Raw genomic sequence first — 20672 nt, forward strand, 5'->3', positions numbered from 1 at the left:
TCTTGCTCAACTTTTCTGCAACAGATAATGAGATAACAGGGAAAGGAAGAAAAAACAATTGTTCACCTTGGTGGGTCTGGATCTTAGGCAGATAAAGGAACTTCATCTTCTTTGGGAGAGACTTTGGGTGGTGGAGGGAGGCCAGAGAATCCTTGAGGCTTCTTCAGTTCAGCATGTCAAAATGCCATATTTTGGGTTATTAGTCTCTGAGCCCCAACATTGTCTAGGAAAATAAATATACCTGGAAAACATACAATCACTTAATTACATCAAAACTCAAATCTTTGTTTTAGATTAAGTAATTAAAAATCAAATCAATTTTCATTCCACTCAGAGAAAAAAATCTGAAGCCCTGCAGTGGCAGCTGATGCCCTCAATTACTGCTTCTCAGACTTGAGTGCACATCAGAATCATCTGGAGAGCTTCACTGAAATGGATGGCTGAGGCTCCCTGCCCCACCTCTCAGAGCTGCTGAGTCAGTAGGTTTGTGGTGAAACTCCAAAATTTGCATTTTAAAACAAGCTCCCCAGTGATGCCAATGTTGCTGGTCTGGGACCACACTTGAAGAACTACTGCCCTATGTGGTCTGACTTCCTTTCTATCTCAGTCTCATGTCCCTCTGTTTGGCTCTTTGCTCACCCTTCCTCAGGTTCCCAAGCCTCTTTGCTATTCCTTGAACCCACCAGGCATATCCACATCTCCAGGCCTTTACACTTGCTGTTGACCCTTACTAGAACTCTTTGGCCAGATACTCTAATGAATTGTATCCTTTCTATCTTCAAATATTTGCTCAACTATCACCTTCTTAGGGACATCCTCTCATCCCTAGCCACACAATATAAAAATTCTATTCCCCTGCCACAGCATTCGCTATTCCATTTTCTGCTTTATTTTTTTTCTCCCGGACTTTATCATCTTCTAATATACTACGTAATTTGCCTATTTACTTGTTTATTGTTTTCTCTCCTATCATGAGAGCCCCATAAAGGTGGTAAGGATCTTTGTCTGCTTCCCTGTTGCATCTTCAGTACCATGGACAGTACCCGACTTCAGCGGGTGCACAGTAAAATATTTGTCAAAGAAACGATGGAGAGAGGCCTAAGGGAAGAAAGAATGGAGAGAAAATTAAAATAATCTTAATCTACCACAGATTTTTGCTTGGAATGCGAATCACTTCTCACTTGCACACAGCCAGTTAACCGTGTAATCCACGTGCAGTGCCTCTGCTTTGCTGTATAATTCTGAAAGCCTTTAGTGCCCTGGTTGCCTTTATCCCCCTCATGCCAGCATTATCCTCAGGTTCTTCTGGGGTTTGAGAGCCTCAGGTGGCAGGCCGTAAGTGAGGATCTGAAAATATTTTACAATAGAAGTGGGCAACTTCAGATTTGGAAGGGAGAGACAGTCAGAAGCTAGTTATTGTTGTTTTTGCTGCTCTTATTGGGACTCTCAGTTCGTCTGACTTAGGCTGCACAAACCAAGCCCATTCTTGCCCTTCCCCTTTGGCTTACCTGCTCTTATGGAGAAGCAAATATGAAGAAAAGAGCCAGAAGGTGAGACTTATACACTATAGCAGGGGTTTCTATGCATGGAAAGTTCAGTTTGAAGCTGACATGTCAACAGGACTACCATTTCTATTTGCTCAGAATGTTGGATTGTTTGGGGACAAGGCAATATCCAATGATAGATTCTAGTGGTTTAAAGAAAGAAACAGCAACAAAAAAAGCCCAAGAACTGTGATTTTTTTATCTAAAATTGTACTACAACTTTTTAGTATTTAACTGCTAAGAAGATTCCATTCTTTACTCATAACAGCAAATTCCTTTCTTATTTGGCCCAGTCTTTTTCAACAGGAAAGTTTCTTACACCCAATACTCTATTGTTTAAAATTCATACAGTCAATGACATTAAAAGTGGCCAGCTTGGCCAGGCGCGGTGGCTCACGTCTGTAATCCCAGCACTTTGGGAGGCCGAGGTGAGCGGATCACGAGGTCAGGAGATCGAGACCATCCTGACTAACATGGTGAAACCCCGTCTCTACTAAAAATACAAAAAAAAAATAGGCAGGCTTGGTGGCGGGCGCCTGTAGTCCTGGCTATTCTGGAGGCTGAGGCAGGAGAATGGCGTAAACCCGGGAGGCAGAGCTTGCAGTGAGTCCAGATCGTGCCACTGCACTCCAGCCTGGGAGAGAGAGCGAGACTCCGTCTCAAAAAAAAAAAAAAAAAAAAGTGGCCAGCTTGACAACTTATTTCTCCCATAACTTTAAGAAAATATACAGCTCTGAGGTTTTCAAACAAATGGTAGCAGTAACTTATTTTTGGAAATAAGTCAAACACAATTGCAGTTGCCCATATGAAGCCCATATTCTCACCAGGAGGTGGTGCTAGCATATGACCCTCAGATGGAAAAGAGCAGAATTAGGCAACTGTTTGTGTGACCCATTTGACCAATCTAAATAAAGCAAAATTAAGGTTACATAAGGTTATTTGGCTCGATGTGAAATTCCTATGCATCAGTTTGTATCTTCTTGAAGACTGAAGGAAAGAAAACAGGCTCCGATGTTGTTAAACTTGACAGTGTTTCCAATTATGATTTATGGAAGGTCTCATTTTGATTGCCAGCTGTGTGTACACCTGCACACACACCCACAATACCATTTTCAATCACCTGAGAAGATTGATAATTAGATGAGAACGACACCTGCCACGTATCTCATAGTTACTGTTGCAGACTTCTAAAGTCTTTATAGCCAATTATTTGGGGGGCTTTTTACCTGTTGCTGGGACATGTAGCTCCTTGAAATTGCCTTTTTAAGAGAGGGCAGAAGATCTCAGTGTGGTATCTTGAGTGGTGAGTTCCAGTAATTACAGCATTCCTCTGCCAACTACCAGAATTAGAGTTTATTCTTAGTGTATGCTGGAGCTGGCTCACATGAGCTTGTGAGAGCCAATTGTGCTCATCTTTAAAAATATTTTTTTCAATTAAAAAAAATGTTCAGCAATGTCACAATGGTAGCTTGAAATTAGCTTTGTGAAAGTACTTGCACCATAAAAGTTGACAGACATTACAATCAGGGTTTGTTTCACCCTTTTCCAGAGCCAGTTTTTAACCACTTAGCAGCATGCCACTATTACTTACTGCAAATATAGTCCTAATTCTCTATGTCTCACAGTAGCCAATCATTGGCAATGTGACATTGAAGCTCCTTCCTTTGAAAAGCAGACTAATTTCCCCACCCATTGAATCTGGGCTGGTCTTATAGCTTGCATTGGTTATAGAAGCTAGTGGAACCAATCTTACGTGCCTTTTCCTAGCCTAGGTCTCAAGAGGTGTTACATCTGTGCTCTCTCAGAACCCTGATACCACCACAAGAACAAGCCCATGCTACCCTGCTGAAAGATGAGAGTTCATGTGGCCATCCCAGACCAGTCAGTTTCCAGACAACCCATAGCTGACCACAGAACACATGAATGAGCACAGGCAAGACCATAAGAACCACCCTACTGGACCCAGCACAAATTATCAGCCCACAATATTTGGGGCCAAATAAATGGTTGTCATTTTAACTCACTAAGTGTTGGGATGGTGTAATATGCAGCAAAAACTAACTGATCAACTAATCTACTCATAATTCACAGTAAGTTTTAAACAGACAAATAACAGTGATATTTCCAGGATTAAATTATGGGCCAGTATCTGTTTGGGGAAACCCTACTTCACTAAAAGACTTACTGTGAAAATACTTTATCAAGTTTTCCTATTCATTACCTTCAGAAAGTAGATGGGCGTATTTGGATATTAGTGTCATTGATGTAAAATATTTTTTAAAACTGGAGACTCTGGGACTATCTATACAATGTTTACAAACGGTGGACCACTTCATTCTCTTCTTAAATAAGTATTGCTTTAGCCACAGGAGCTGCTTTTGTTTCTTGAACAAGGTAAATCCTTTTCTCTCTTGAGTACTTTATCCTTGGTTACTTTTGCCTGGAATGCTCTGTCTCAAGTTCACAAGACCTGCCCCTTCTTATCCATAAAGGCTGAACTCAAAGCATTCTCAACCCAATATCTGTATCACAAGTAGGCATGCAGCTGCTCTCCTACAAGTTACATTTTCATAATGCTATCCAGTAGAAATATAATATAAGGTACATCTTCAATTTTAAATACTCCAGTAGTCGTATTTTGAAATATAACAGAGGTAAAACTAATTTTAATTAATCTGTTTCATTTTATCCAAAATGTTTACCACTTTAATATATAACCAATCTAAAAATATTAGTAATACAAGTGATCAAAAAATAACCTGTACAGTATTATTCATACCAGCTTTATTTGTAATAGCCAAAAACTAGAAACAACCAAACTATCCCTCAGTGAGTGAGTGGTTTAACAAAGTATGGTACATGCATGCCATGAAATACTACTCACCAATAAAAAAGAATGAACTATTGATACACGCAACAACGTGGATGGAGTGTAAGGGCCTTGGGCTGAGAGGGAAACAGGACCATCCCAAATGGTCATATAGTCTATTATTTCATTCATATAATAGTCTCAATATTATGCATTTGTGGAGATAGAAAACAGATTACAGGTTGCCAGGACTTAGCGATGGTGGGGGTAGTGAGGGAACATGTGACTTTAAAAGGATAGCACATATTTGTGGGGATAGAACAGTTCTATACACTGATTGTGCTGGTAGTTACAGGAATCACTACATGTGATAAAATGGCATAGACATATATACATACATTGTACCAATGCTAAAGTCCTGGTTTTGATATGATAACCCTAACTATGTAAGACGTAACTATGGGGGGTACAATTAAAGTAAAATGTACACTTATATGTGTACTTTTTAAAACATTACAAATTCACAGAAAGTTTTGAAGATAGTATGGAGAGATTTGTGGGCCCTTTATCTCTGTAACATTTTATTTCTTTCCTTTACAATAATAATAGCTAACAATTATGGAATGCTCATTCCGTGCCAGGCAGTGTTTCATGTGCTTAACAAGTGTTAACTCATTAAATATTCACAACAACCTTTTGACACGGATATTAATTAGTTGCACTTTATTAAAAAGCTGAGGCATAAAAAGATTAAGTAATTTGCCCCAGTAAGTAGAAGAGCAAAAGTTTGAACCCAGAAGACTGACTCTAGACTTCACTGTGCTTGTTTTTTCTTCTCCCTTCTACTCTATAAGGTCTTGATCACCACTGCCTTGCCTATAGTGCTTGGTATACAGCAAGTAGTTAATTAAAATTTTTAGAGGAGTGATAAAAACATACGAGGAAAAAATCAAAAAGGACTGGGTCCTCTCTCTCCCACTCTGTCCCTGAAAAACTGTGTGTTTATCTGGGTTCCTTAGAAGCATTTGGGATGCATTCCTGTCATATGCTGTTGATCTCACCCTGTGTGCTGCCTGCTTGTTAGAAGCCAGTCTGCTTGAACCATGAATTGTCTCTATCAAGGGAAATGTTTTGTCTCAGTGACTATTCATTCAACAAATATTATTGCTTATCTACTATGTGCCGGGCACAGATAAGATCAAGATGACCTTAAGGAGCTTATTACTTGCTAAGGAAGACCAACTTTGATTTCCAACAATGTTGGTAGGAAAGGAAAGTATCTAGGCTTTCTGAAAGGCAACTTGCTAGCATTTTAAAAAGTTTTGAACATGCTTGCTTTTATGGGATGAATGCCGTCCACCTCCCAAGTTCATATACTAAAATCCTAACCTCCAATGCCTCCAAATGTGACTGAATTTGGGAGGCAGGGACTTTAAACAGATGATTAAATTAAAATGAGGTCATTAGTTTGGCCCCTAATCTAATATGGCCCATGTCCTTTTGAGAAAAGGAAACTTGGACACAGTCATATATAGGGGGAAGACATCATCTACAAGCCAAGGAGAGAAATCTCAGTCTCAGAAGAAACCAACCCTCCCGACACCTTGATCTTGGACTTCCAGCCTCCAGAAGTGAGAACAAAATTTATCTTGCTTAAGCCAACCAATCTGTGTTACTTTGTTTTGGCAGCCCTAGGAAACTAATACATATGCCTTTCCTCCATTATTTCCACATCTGACAATCTATGCCACAGACTTGCTCATATTTATGCAGAATGATACACCTAGCAGAGTTCTAACAGCAATGGTGTTTTTTAGAGCCCCAAAACTTAAATGTTAATCAATAGAAGAATCAATAGATGAATTATAGTACATTGCATTTTATAAAATGCTATGGAGACTTTAAAAAGCAAGTGTGATATGTGTGCTGATATGGAAAGATAGCCAAGGTTTGCTTTTTTATTTTTTTTTTAACATAACACCCAAAATAGGCTAAATGACTCAAAAAAAAAAGCAAGTCCCACCCAGTGTACTTAGAGTGGTCATATATTTATGTATAAAAAATCAGGATGTGTGCAGGGATAACACAAACAAATAGAAAATGGTCTGAATTTGAAACTTTGCAATAAGAACAAAGTAGTTCCCTTTTAGCTTTTACTTTGTGTGCTTCTTTTTGTTTGAACCATCCACAACTGTGAGCTTGGATAAGGGGTTTGGATTTGTGTGTAATGACAATGAGAAGTCATAGAAAATGTTTAGGAGAGCGAGCATAATACAGACATACATTTTAGAAACATTGGTCTCCCTACAGGGTGGAGAACTGCTTGGGCAGGTAAGTCTAGTGGAAGGGAAACTGAGCTAGACAACTTTGTGGCAGCCTAAGAGAGAAATGATGGTGGCGTGGACAGGGTAGACAGAATGTGTTCATGTGTGTCTCTAATTTGAAATAATCTTTTCTCTAGCACTATAGACAAGGAACTGTGGGAGCACTTAAGAAGAAAGGTATTCTGAGGTCTAAAGTGTCCTCCCTAAGGAAGTTCCATTTGATCTGAGGCCAGAAAAGAGACTTTGGCTGAGGGCCAAGATGAGAGGGTAGAGACAGGCAGGGGAGGGCGAAGTTGGGGGGTATGGGGGATTTTAAGGTAATGGGGGTGACTAAGGATGGTAAGGCTTAATGAAAGGGAGAAGGAATTTATGCAGTTAGAGAGGTACCAAGGGATGGTCCCGAGGAGCCTTGTAAGCTCTGATAAGGAGTTTGGTTTTGTTTTTAAGGTCAGTGAGAAGTCATAGAAAAGGTTTAAGAGAGAGACAGCATGATACAGACTTATATTTTTCAAAAGATTGATCTGCCTACAGGTTGGAAAACTGCTTGGCAGGGGCAAGTTTAGTTGAAGGGAAACTGAGCTAGATAATTTTATAGTAGACTAGGAGAGAAATGATGCTGACATGGACAGAGCAGTGACAGTGGGTGTGGTAGACAGAATAGTGCCCTCCTTGCAAAATGTCAGCATCCTAATCCCTGAAATATGTAAGGGGAATTACGGTTGCAGGTAGAATTGCTGTTGCTAATAAGATGACTTTAAAATAGGGAGATTATCCAGGCTGGTCCGATATAATACAAGAGTCCTTAAAAGTAGAAGAGAAAGACAAAACAAGCGAGTCAGAGGAAAATGGGAAAGATGAGCCAGGCACGATGGCTCATGCCTGTAATCCCAGCACTTTGAGAGGCTGAGACAGGCAGATCACCTGAGGTCAGGAGTTGGAGACCAGCCTGGCCAACATGGCAAAACCCCATCTCTACTAAAAATATAAAAACTAGCCAAGCATTGTGGTGCATGCCTGTAATCCCAGCCACTCGGGAGGCTGAGGTCAAAGAATCACTTGAACCCAGGAGGCGGAGGTTGCAGTGAGCCGAGATCACCAAGATCACCAAGATCACACTACAGCACTCCAGCCTGGGGGGTGGGGGGTGGGGGCAGCATGTGACCCTGAGAAAGAAAGAAAGGAAGGGAAGGGAAGGGAAGGGAAGGGAAAGGAAAGAAAGGAAAGAAAACAAGGAAAAGAAAAGAGAAGAAAAAGAAAGTGGGAAAGATGGAATAACAGTCAGAGAGAGATGCAGTATCAGCTGAGGAATACAAGTGACTTCTAGAAACTGGAAGAGACAAGGAAATGTATTCTCCTCTAGAGACTCCAGAAAGGGACATACCTCTGCCAATGCCTTGATTTTTACCCATTGAGACTCATGTTATACTTCTGACTTCCAGAACTGTAAGAAAATAAATTGCATTATCTAAGCTGCTAAGTTTGTGGAAATTTGTTACTTCAACTTTAGGAAACTAATACAGTGGGAATTCAGAGAGAGGTATAGATGTAGTGAACATCTGGAGAGAAGATGCAATTTAATGCAATGTGGTGCTATCTATATAAGGATTAAGATATGTATGAAAGAAAGAGGTAGAGCAAGTAGGAGATCATGAGTTAAGTTTTGGAGATGCTGAGTGTCAAAAATAAGAATAATCCAAGAGGAGCTTTGGAAGAATAGACACGGAGCTTAAGAGAGAGGTTTGGGCTCTGTCTCCATATATGGGCTGATTGGCATAAAGAAGAAGTAAACTTATAGTAAAGAATAAAACCATGGTGAAGTAGTGGCTTTTGATTGTTATATTTAACACATTTCCATGCAGTTTTTCTGAGTACTTACTGCATTGATGGTACTCTAAAACCCATGATTTTCTTCTTGCTATTATCTCAATATTACATTGTCATTCTGACAATGTGAAAATGATTGAAATTTAAATATGTTTTCCTTAAAGTGTGCCTTTTGTCAGTACTGGATATTGGATAGCAGAAAGTTGAGAAGGATGAGTTGAAGCCAGGGTGAGGAGTTGAAGCCAGGATGAGGGGTTGAGTTAGAGCAGAAAGGTATGATAATGTTGAGGGTCTAGAAAGTGTGCAGTTCAGATGGATGTATATGCTAAATCCAACTGTGGGCACAGATTTCAGAATCAGGGCAGAATCAGAAGGCTTAGATAAGAAGAAACCAGCAGACAGGTAAGATTCAAGCGTCATGATCAGAGGGAAGGGTCTAAGACATTCACAGAAGTAGAGAAGGACAAATAAGAAACAAAGATTCAGGTATGAAGTCAGGGTTTACATCCCAGTGGTAGAAATTAGAAGCCAGCTCACCCGGCTAGTTTTTTGTATTTTTTAGTAGAGACGGGGTTTCACCAGGTTAGCCAGGATGGTCTCGATCTCCTGACCTCATGATCTGCCCGTCTCGGCCTCCCAAAGTGCTGGGATTACAGGCCTGAGCCACCGCGCCCGTCCCAACTACTCGGGAGGCTGAGGCAGGAGAATGGCCTAAACCCGGGAGGCGGAGCTTGCAGTGAGCCGAGATCCGGCCACTGCACTCCAGCCTGGGCGACAGAGTGAGACTCCGTCTCAAAAAAAAAAAAAAAAAAAAAAAAAAAAAAAGAAATTAGAAGCCAGAATCAGATCCACAAAAGAAAAAAAGGGGCTACAGCTGTTTCTACACCTGTGGAGAAGGCAAGTGTGTTTGGATTATGACACAGGTCAAAAAAACAGGCCCAGGTCACAAAGCAACTGAATAATGAGCATCTGTACAACAGAAATGGGGACCAGGTACAAGGATAATCATTTTGTTGACCCAACAGGCTTTAATACAGTTTCTTCTGGAGTGGGAAGCACCCAGTGGAATATAGTGACTGTCTGATGGGTCCTGTTAGGAGACACTGCAATAGATGAATCCAAGGAGAGGAAACTATGTCATTTATAACAACTTTGACGCATAATGATATTTTTTTTTAGAAAACAACTTTATTTTTAGATTATATGATGAACCCATCCCAAGATTTTGTATTTTCCTATGGATCCCAAATATGTAATCCAAGTTGTATTTTCCCTAAAATCAGCATAGCTAAAAGCCTGGAGCATCTTTTGTTCTTGATTCTGAGGCTATAATGAATGTACACCTGGGCAATGACATCTCAGAAAGGGGATGGTGTTGTTGGTGCCATCCCCTCTGTAATGTGATTTCGGAAACAGCCACCTTTCTCCCATAAGTGACTGGTCAGTCATTAAATCTAAATTATATGAACACAGGTATGTATTTCTAAAGTACTTAAATTTCCGTTATTACATTTACCAAGTTCTGAAAAAATAGGTCTGAGACTAAGAAAAGAAAAATCTCTCTTCATGAGGGAGTCAATAAGAAAAGACTCACTCTTAAGAGGTATGTTAAAGTCACCATTTTAAAATTCTGCGGTCTTATTCTCTCTACTATGTCTCTAGCTGGCTGAATGACTGGAAACCTTAATAGTTCAGTAATTACATTGACTCTTCACTTTATTAGACCAACACCGTTTGACATATTTCTTTCTTAATCCCAAATGTTATATTACAATTTGAGATTTTTGAGGGGGGATATGAACAAAAAGATTTTTTAATAGGTGAACTCCTGCTCTGCCTGCCCCACCACACCCTGTGCCTGCCCCAACCCATCTTCAGTATGGCTCCTGCCTGCCAACTACTTCCTTCCATGCAGTCAAAGCTCCTGGGGCATATCCATGTCATTATCTTTTATTACTATTATTATTATCATGAAATATACAAAACAAAAAATTTACCATTTTAACCAATTTTTATTGTACTGTTCAGTGGCATTAAATACATTCATACTTTTGTGTGACCATCACCACCATCCATGCCATTAAACTTAAAATGTTACCATGGATGGGAAACAGGACTGAGCCATGAGTCATTGTTTTGAAAAGGTTGAAGAATGCTGGAACCTTCTCGATTTGTAATAGGGGTCAAGTAGCTACTCCTCTACCTCTACGTGTCCACCTGATGTGACGAGAGATGGCACTTCAGCCACTGATTGGACCTGGCTTGTAGTAGGGTTCCTACTCCATTCCCTAAAATCCTGATTTGGATTGCATTTGCTAGGAGCCAGACTCTTCTATGACTTAAGACTTACCTTTCATAGAAGAACATAGGGTGACTGAAACCATCCATCAAAGCAGTGTTTGCTGTGAGTTTTGCAATAAACTTTGAGAAATGAGGATTCTGGGATCTGTTTACTATCCTCCTCTAGGAACTAAACTAATATTAGCATAATAAAGACCTTGAAATGTCCCACAAAAGGACCTTATGTAATTCATTGTTTCCCAAACTTAGTTAGCTAAGGCACCAACTTGGTTAATGCTGAATCAAACTGCCAGGTGAATGTTCACATAATGAAACAAATAATAAAGTGTTTAATAATGAAACAAAGAGATGGATAAATATTTCACATTAATTCTTGAATTGCCTACTTTTCAACCTGTGGCTAACTTTCTGTACTGAAAGATACCTACCCAGCTGTTAGGAAGTAGATCTGCTGGACACGGAGGAGTGGAAGGAGGTATGCTGTGCCCTTGGTTTACATGGGTGCTGAGCAGCAGGGATCTTTTCTTCTATGGAAGAGGCTGCTCAGCTTCACCTGCTCAGTGACACAGTTTGTAGTTTCTCAGAAAGCGCCTTTCTGGAGAGACGTGACAGGACCCAAGAAACCTCACTATCCGTACCAACCGGATTCCCTAAGAAAGGTAGGATGGTGTAACTGGCAGAGAAGGTAAATACAGGGCAGCCATACATTGCTCTCACAAGTGATTAAAAGCTTGTGTTTTGAGATTCTAAATCTCCAGTTTTACAAGTTTCTAACCTGGGCTCTGAGCATCTGTTTCCTCTTCTATGAAAGGGCGATGATAATAACACCTCCTCTGCAGAAAAGAGTTAGTCTAGCAGGCTTGAGGATGCATATCCTAGAAAAAAGCCTATTTGCAAGGTTGGCCCTTGGTTGGCATCTGGGAACTTGGATTTTAGGAAGTTCCTCACCATTCCCTGATAAAGAATGGCTTATTGTGCCTAAACTGTTTATGCAAAAAAAAGAAAAAGAAAAAAAAAAAGGTTTATGTTGAACTCCTGTTTTCCTCCTGGAATTTAAATATGGACTAAGCAAGGGTGCCTATGTGACCAGTATCAAATAAAATCCTCAGGCCCTTCATCTCTGATGGGCTTCCCCGGTAGACGGCATTTTACATGTGTTGTTACAATCAGTCCTGAGAGAATTAACAACAATCCGTGTGAGTTCTCTAGGAGAAGACCTCTGAAAGCCTGCACCTGGTATCCTCTGGACTTGGTCCCGTGCCCCTTTTCCCACTGCTAATTTTGTTTTGTATCCTTTCACTGTAATAAATCATAGCCATGAGTATGACTGTATGCAGAGTCCTATGAGTTCTCCTGGTGAATCATCAAGCCTGGAGGTGGTCTTGGGGACCCGTGACAGAGGGCTGCCATGAATGTGGGATAAGACGCATTGAACTTTTAGTGCCCTAGTAGGTAGACTGAGCATGAGCACATTACAGAGAAGAAATCATCTGCCAAGCAGATCTTCACTTTCCTACTAGGCGTCCCTCTGTCCCATGGTGCTAAAAGGCACTAGGACCCTGTCTCTGTCTTTTACCTGAGTGTGGGCCTCCTCCTTTCTAACAGAGCAGTAGACACTGCTGATAGAATGTCACGATCCATCTTGGAGATTTGTCTCTGCATCTGTGAACTTCCCAGGAATAATTGCTTCAGGATTTAGAGCTGTTTTGTGTTTTCCTTTTAAGTTGTTCCTTTGTAACTCTTTAACTCAAATTTACTGGAGAGATAGAACTGTTTGTTTGACCATTAAAATTATAGTTGTGTGGTGTCACAGGATGTAGTGTATGTAGACTAATTCAACTGTGAATTTCCTCTCCACAACTCTCTTATTTAAACACAGAAACAGTATTAGTTCATTGATATTTTCTTTTGAATGCTGTCATTGAGTGGCATAGCAACCACTGGGAAATTCACAATGAGAAAGGGAATAAAAAGACATTTCTATTCTGCCTCTAAAAATATTTGGCCTAGCATTTTCAGTGTTTGTTCAGGTATGAATACAGGCCAAATAACTCTTCTCAAATGATTTTTCTGAAATAATTTCTGTCTTGCTTTTTTTAAAAATGGTCATAGCTAAAGTTTCTTAAACTGTCAAGCAGACTCAGCCAACAAATGGCCAAATTATATTTTCAAATGTATTTTATGCTCACTAAATAATTCTGAGAGATGGTGTATAGAGCTAATTATTGGTGTAATTTCCTGCCACTGAAAACGTTCCAGGTCTTCAACCAAATAGTAATATCACAATCAAAACTCCTTTGAGTTAGCACTCAATTGTGTAGCAGCTAATATAGTTACCCAGATTGGATGTTGTTACTTGAAACTCTGAAGCAGCTAAAATAGAAACCTAAAAATGGCAAGCATCTGAAGATGCAAGGTAGAGGATGATAATCAGGGTTTTTATTATGTTGGCTTTTTCTGTATAGCAGTCTACTCCAAAGCATAATGGTTTAAAGCAAAAAAACATCTATTTGTGTCTTGATTCTGTACTTCTAAGTCCAACTGGGTAGTTCTGCTGGTTTTGACTAGGCTCTGTCATGTGGATAGCTGCTGGTCAGCTGGGCAGCTCTGCTTCTCAGGGTCGACTAGTTGCTGGCTGGGGAGACAGGTAACTGGGATACACAGCCCCTCATCTTCCAGCAGGATAGGCTGGCTTTGTTTTCATGCTGACTGCCGTTTCCAAGGACAGCAAGAGGGCGAGCAAGCCCCAGTGTGCAGGCACTGTGCGTATTGGTGTCATATTTTCTCTTGTCTCATTGGTCACATCAAATTTTATATCCAAGTTCAGAGTCAGTGTGGGAGAGGCCTCCTTGAAGGCATGGATACCAGGAAGAATGAAACATTGTGGGCCATTTCTGCAGCAGTCTGTGACAGCAGGGTCCCTTTACTTCTTTACACTTTGGTTTGGGTGTGCCCGAGTGTTTAAGGTCAGCTCACTTGTATTTGTTGACCTACTTGTAGTAAAGTACTTATAGAATTGTTTTAAATTATAATTATATTTTCCAGGAAAGATAATGTATCAAGGTAGTTGAAGTCCTTATAATCTTTCATCCATTTTCATTACAGCCCTTCCAAATTAGTCTGAAGTAACAAGCAGAATGAATGTGATGGGTTTTGATGGAGTCCAGGGAGTGAAGGCTGTGAATGATCTGAGCATTGCTGAGAGAATATTTATGTAGGTAGAGGATGGAAAAAGAACTTGAGAAAACTGGAAGGCATGGGAAGACCCTGCTTACTACACAGGGACAAGTGTTTAAAAGAAATAACAGTTTTAACAGAGAATGAAGGGAGGTAGAGAAGGAACAATGGGGAGAGTGAGAGAACACGGAGCTCCAACCCCTTGTGCTATTTACTGAATAAATGTGCTGTTCAGGGTGATTTTAGTCCATCAACAAATATTTTGTGAGCCCTACTATAGGTCAAGCAAACAGTAATGAAAAAGCAGGAAGCATCCTTTCCCTCATGGATCGTACATTCTAGTAGTTAAAACAGACACTGAGCACACCATTACATGTAATTAATTACTCACAAGTGGATAAATGCTGTGAAGAATATATACATAGAAGTGTAGGAATATGGGCGCAGTGGCTCATGCCTGTAATTCCAGCACTTTGGGAGGCCGAGGCGGGCAGATCATGAGGTCAAGAGATGGAGACCATCCTGGCTAACACGGTGAAACCCCGTCTCTACTAAAAATACAAAAAAAAATTAGGCGGGCATGGTGGCGGGCGTCTGTAGTCCCAGCTACTCGGGAGGCTGAGGCAGGAGAATGGCGTGAACCCGGGAGGGGGAGCTTGCAGTGAGCCGAGATTGTGCCACTGCACTCCAGCCTGGGCGACAGAGCGAGACTCTGTCTCAAAAACAAAAAGAAGTGTAGGAATATATGACCCACTATTCCAGTCCAAGGACTGAGATAATCTTCCTCAGCAAATCAACATGTAGGCCAAAACATCATCTTTTACAATGCCCATGGCAGTGTTGTAAGGATTCCCAAAATGATGATTGTTCTATTCACAGATGAGTAGCTGCAGAAAGGAAAACGCAATTACCTGGGATCACAGTGAATAGGTGACCTACCTGGGATGCAAACCCGGGTTACCTTATGTGTTTGCAACATCACAAAGCATACTTTGCCTATTTTACATATTTTCTGGAGGTGTTCTAGTCACTGGCTATGTTTCACCTGGGTAAACGATGTTGTTTCAAACAGGCAAAGTACACTGTAAAAAATTGTAAATATAATATGCAGTGAAAAGTGAGTCTTCCTCCCTGCCTTCTTCCCCTGGTTCCCTTCTCTGCAGGAAATATCAGTCAGCTTTCTTGTATATTTGTCCAGAGGTGTATAATTAATACTTGAAGTAATTACTTTGTAACAGATGTTTTTCTAAGTGCTTTGTAAATATTTACTTGTTTGATCCTTTATGTGGTGACTATCATTATCAACCCATTTTTCATGTATGTATATATTTTATTCCACACAAATGTTTTGGATTTTAAGTACACACCAAAGTTTGAAATGTTTCTTCCTGTGTACTGGTCAGCTTTAATAATGCTATATAACAAACAAGGCCAAAATCTCAGTGGCTTCATTACATACATTTATTTCTCATTTGCGAGTCAGCCGTGGCTCAGTAATTTCTCAGTTGGGCTTGCCTGGTCTTGTCTTCAGACTGGAAGCTGGGCTTGTGTCTGCCCTCTTGCATCTCTCCTTCCAAGACCTAGGCTGAGGAAGTGTCATCTACCTGAGAGAGAGATCTTTGTGGCAAGAGACAGGAGCACAAGGAAAAAGTGGAAACATACAATGCCTCCAAAAACTTCTGCCCTGAACTTGCTAACTGTCTCTTCCATCCACAGTCAAAGCAGGTCACATGGCCAAATCAAAGTCATTGCGGCAGGGAACTATCATCCACATGGCAAGTTTAAGGAGAGAACAAAAAGATTTGAATAAAATTATTTAATTTACACACCCTGAAAATTCAACTTTTATCTTTTGCAGCTGGGATCTAGAGGAATAACTGAAAAGATGCTGCCCTGAATGAATTAACAATAGCTTTCTCATGGTCTTCTACTGGCAAGATATAAACAGCTGACTCTTTTCTATTTATATTTCCCAGGTTTTGGCATCATGTTTGGGAAGAAAAAGAAAAAGATTGAAATATCTGGCCCATCCAACTTTGAACACAGGGTTCACACTGGGTTTGATCCACAAGAGCAGAAGTTTACCGGCCTTCCCCAGCAATGGCACAGCCTGTTAGCAGATACGGCCAACAGGCCAAAGCCTATGGTGGATCCTTCATGCATCACACCCATCCAGCTGGCTCCTATGAAGGTATGGCGAGGGTTCCATCTTTGGGTGGGTTTAAGAATCCTGCTCTTATTTGATGCACTGCATCAGCTTTATAAGCAAGCTATAAAATGCCTAAACCACATATTTTTTTAACATTCACAGATTATTCACAATTATTCTTTCATGATTATAATTTTCACCATTTCTTATAAATTGCAGCACATGAAAAGGAACTTTGGCTTTAGATGTGATTTTTAAAAAATCAGACACATAAAATGCGATCACAAAATAGGACACTTTTATTTCGGCTTTAAATGGTGTTTTTGTTAGACTTTATACTGAAGCGTATTATCCATCCACTCTGGTTAATATTGGCAATAGCCTCTGACCAACATTAGACCACATTTTGTTGTTTTCCATTTGCTCTCAAAATATTTAAACTTTTCTTTCATATAAAATTTGCTGCCAATGGATTTTAATAATAATATTTATAAATATATATACACATGCATATATAGGCATATACATATATATGTTTTATATGACCAAATAAATATGTGTATATATATACACACAAACATATACACACATATTTATTTGTCTTTATAGCTTTCAAATTTGTCTTTATAGCCTAAGAGAGAGCTATTGCAAATAAAAGCAAGTAATTTGAGTCCTAGAATAAGATATAATTTATCTTAAATATGTAGCTAGGAAATTTTTGGCAATAAATTTTCATAAAAGTAATTACATGTAAGCAGACAGCAGACCCAAAAACATTTCAGTTACGCAAAGTTACTACAAAGAAAATCCAGGAATTGCAGTTTTCTTCTGCACTTCAGAATGATAAGAATTCCATAGACTGTCAGGCAATTGCCCAAAAGTTCTCTATGGGAGTTAAACATCATTGAAAATTATAATGATATTATCCAGTGGTTCACTCCAGAGTTTCATGATCTTTACAAAACTTGAGTTCAGATTCTTCCCTTGCTCATTATATTAGTAGATATCTGTGCTATTTGAATATGTTATTCTGCGTTAACATGAATACTGCATAAACTGTATTTGAATAATATGCAGAACAAAACTGAATGCATTTTTAAAGGGATGCAAAGAAAGAGTGGAGCTGATACATTATGGGAAATGCTTATGAAATATCACCTGACCTGACTAAATTAGAACTGTGAGTCCATTGTTCATGCATAGTGCTGGTCATTCTATTCTGGTATTGAACATATGAGTCTGTTCTGCCCAAAGATTCATACAGAGTCTTATAATTCTGCATTTTGTGAGTTTGATTTTCTGGTAGAATTTCAAAACTTTTCAAACCAACTAAAATGTTAAGTACACACACACACACAAATGGATATTTGAGAAGATAAAGCTTTGGGAACAAAAAGAGGCTGTCATTTTAAACAGATATCAATTGATATTTATTAGAAACTGACTAACCAACTCTACTAGTTTGTATCTAGCAATATCCTACCGTTGAACATAATTTTCTCCCTAAGAGAAGGCTAACACTTAACTAATGATCATATAATAAGGTGGACCATATCTTTAAAAAGTTGGGATTAGAAAAAAATCTGCTTGTTTAGTTTCATTATTTTTCCTATATCCCAAGTTTTTACACAACCCAGAAAATGGAATGAGCAGTGTGCCCTGAAAAGTCTTCTACTATTTATCACCATGGTGAAGGAAAAATTCTCACATGAAACTAGGACTTATTTTCTTACCCTGGAGTATCATTATCATTATCATTGGATAAGAAACATTCTAGACAGAAGCAGAGTCTTAAAGAAACATTCTAGCTGAAGACCCAGGACATGCGCCGTCTTGTTAGAGTGTATGCATTATTTGGTCAGGACTAAGTGTCATTTACTTCACCATGGTTTTTCACTTGTCCAGATCCTAGCAGGTCCTGTTTGGGAGCAAAGAAAGAGGCTCTCGTCTTAGTGATAACACATCATGTTCAGTGGATGTGGATTTAGTAGAACCTTCGACTTCATTTCTTCCATCTCCTAGGTGGGCTGGCTCGTTATCCTTTCCTCTCTGACAATCATTCCCACTGAGAGTTGGAGCAAGATTTAGCAACTTCTAAGCTGCTAAACCTTGTGCTTCTCTTACTCACTAGCATGGGCTTTCCAGCCCTTGTGCCAAATGCATGAGCATTCAGTCCATATGAAATGAAAAGACTAAAATATTAGTTATAGACACTTAAATGTTCACTGGGTGATGACTGGAAGATACATCTCAAGTATAGAGCAGGTCCTGGATGTCTGCAAATGAGACTTCAGGCACAATTGTACCCCTCAGGGAAAAAATAAAATAAAAACGGACAAGGAGTGACAAAAACAAGATCCAGCTAGGTTGGATCTCACCCATAAAGATTAAGATTAATCAAATCCATTTAACTGAAGGACACCCAAAAAATCCAGCACCTCATACTAACACTAAACTCCCATAAAGCAAATCTTATCTTTCTCCAAATATGAGTATAAGTATTTTGCCACATATGAGTTCAGTTAACACCATTAGCAGACAGTAGACGATATTGGTGGTCAAACAGAATCCTGTGACTACCAGACTCTTACAATAAGTAAAAATTAAAAGGTTTAAGGGGCCAAACTATGTCATATAGTTTGTATGATCCAGTTTTTCAGAAATGGCTTCTCTGGAAAAATCTTACAAGTCACCTAAGAATGACATATTATAAAGTATAGAGAATATATCTCAGAAGTCACAAAAGTCCTTGAAATAAGAAGTAATGAATAAATGGGCAGAAAAGACTGAATATAGTCATGCATGTTTAAAGCCATTTTGGCAAAATTATTTAAGTTAAATAGAACTAACCATTCTAGTTGGTTTGGTCAAAGTGTCCTTTAAATTGAGAAAGGAAAATGAGAAAAGAGATCATGACATAAAAACAGTCAGTGGAGGAAGTGTGTCACCCCGGATGTTGTGGAAAATACCAGTTCTTCAGTACTTGTCAGCAAGCTTCAGCAAGCTAGTTCCGAGTGGAAATCTGCCGTTGCCACCAACACTCTTCCTTGATTAGTTAGGATTTCAGCTGTTCCTGTTTAGAACCTCGTGCTTACCCATTGTCACGCTTACCAGGACATACCTTTCCTCTGTGTACACTTATTTAGGCCAGGGTTTCTCCAACCATACAGAAGATCAGAATCACCCAAAGAGTCTGATAAAACACAGATTGCTGGGCTCCATTCTCAGAGTTTGTGATTCAGTAGAACTGGGATGGGGCCCAAGAATTTGCATTTCTAATACGTTTCCAGGTGGTACTGATGCTGCTGGTCTGAGGACCACACTTTGAGAGCTTTGATTTAAGTAGTATAAACGAATGTACCCACATAAGGTATAATCAATGTGAGTTTACACTGGCCGGGATTTCCAAACTGTCAGAAATTTAACCAGAAGCCACAAGTTAGCTTGTACTTGTGTCAAAAGTTTGTGTGCCCAAACTTTTGGGCTAGCCATGTAGGCCATGTAGGCTAGCCAACATAACCTGAACACCCGGAGGGGGAGGTTCCCTTTAAAACATTTGGCAAATATCATTGAGAAATTCCTTTAATATCTAATGTGATTCTGTCCATGAGAACATCATAAGCAATATTAGCAAAATCTGTGCTGAATTAGATGCATTACGTAAAGGGCAGGTTGAATGGTTATATTTGTTTGTGATTGCCCAGTAGTTCTCAAGCTTAGACTTTCATAAGAATTTCCTTGGGGGTGTATTATAGCTCACATTTTCAAGCCCCACCCTAGGGATTTTGATTCAGTATGTCTGGAGTGAGCCTGATAACTTGCTTTTCTAACACGCTCTCAGATGCTGCTGGTGCTGCTGATGGATAGACATACTTTAAGAACTGCTGTTCTAGGTGGACTAAAGCCACGACATAATGATCACCCTTTCCCTTTGTTACAGCCTAGAAATCATTTGAAATGCTAAAAAAAAAAAAAGAAGATAATATTTAAAAGCTTTTGTAGCTTCTACCTAAAATGAAAAAAGCATATCTTAACATTTGCTTCATATTTCTTTTTAATTTTCAAGTAGAATTATATAAATAATGTTAAATAGCTTTATTTGGCATATCTGAATTTTATTAAGTGATGTCATAATGTATATAATCTCTAACTTACTTTTTTACTTAATATTATTTTGAGATAAATTCACACTGATGTGTAGAAAATGAGTTTATTTAAAAATTACTCTAGCTTTTTTTCAATCTATCCATTTCTCTACTAAGGGATATTGTCAAGTATTTGCTACTATAAATATTAATAATATTGTCATGGACATCTGTGTTTGTGTCTTCTTGGGCCTATGGTGAAAAGTTTTCTTGCAGTGGTTCTCAAAAGTGTGCTGTAAACCTATGGGGGTTCCTCAGACTCTTTTAGGGAGTCTACAAAATTAAAGTTTGCTTTTTTTACTCTCGTTTCCTGTGTATACAATGGAGAAGCTATATTACAAGCGATAATGTCATTGATTGATGGATGCTTAATGGATCGTGTGCTTTATATTCTTATGT

At 39.3% G+C, this 20672-nt stretch overlaps 1 protein-coding gene across 4 annotated transcripts in view; it reads left to right on the forward strand.

Moving 5' to 3' along the window:
* Positions 1–20672, forward strand: part of PAK5 (p21 (RAC1) activated kinase 5) — a 302646-nt gene that overhangs the window by 180059 nt on the left and 101915 nt on the right. For all 4 annotated transcript variants that reach the window (XM_005568358.5, XM_045362506.3, XM_074004777.1 and 1 more), the window contains one exon: positions 15956–16170. In XM_005568358.5, coding sequence (XP_005568415.1) covers positions 15967–16170 — 204 coding nt within the window. In that variant the 5' untranslated portion in view covers positions 15956–15966. The remainder of the gene's footprint in view (positions 1–15955; positions 16171–20672) is intronic.

Source organism: Macaca fascicularis, chromosome 10 (assembly GCF_037993035.2).
Source record: "Macaca fascicularis isolate 582-1 chromosome 10, T2T-MFA8v1.1".
NCBI lineage: Eukaryota > Metazoa > Chordata > Mammalia > Primates > Cercopithecidae > Macaca > Macaca fascicularis.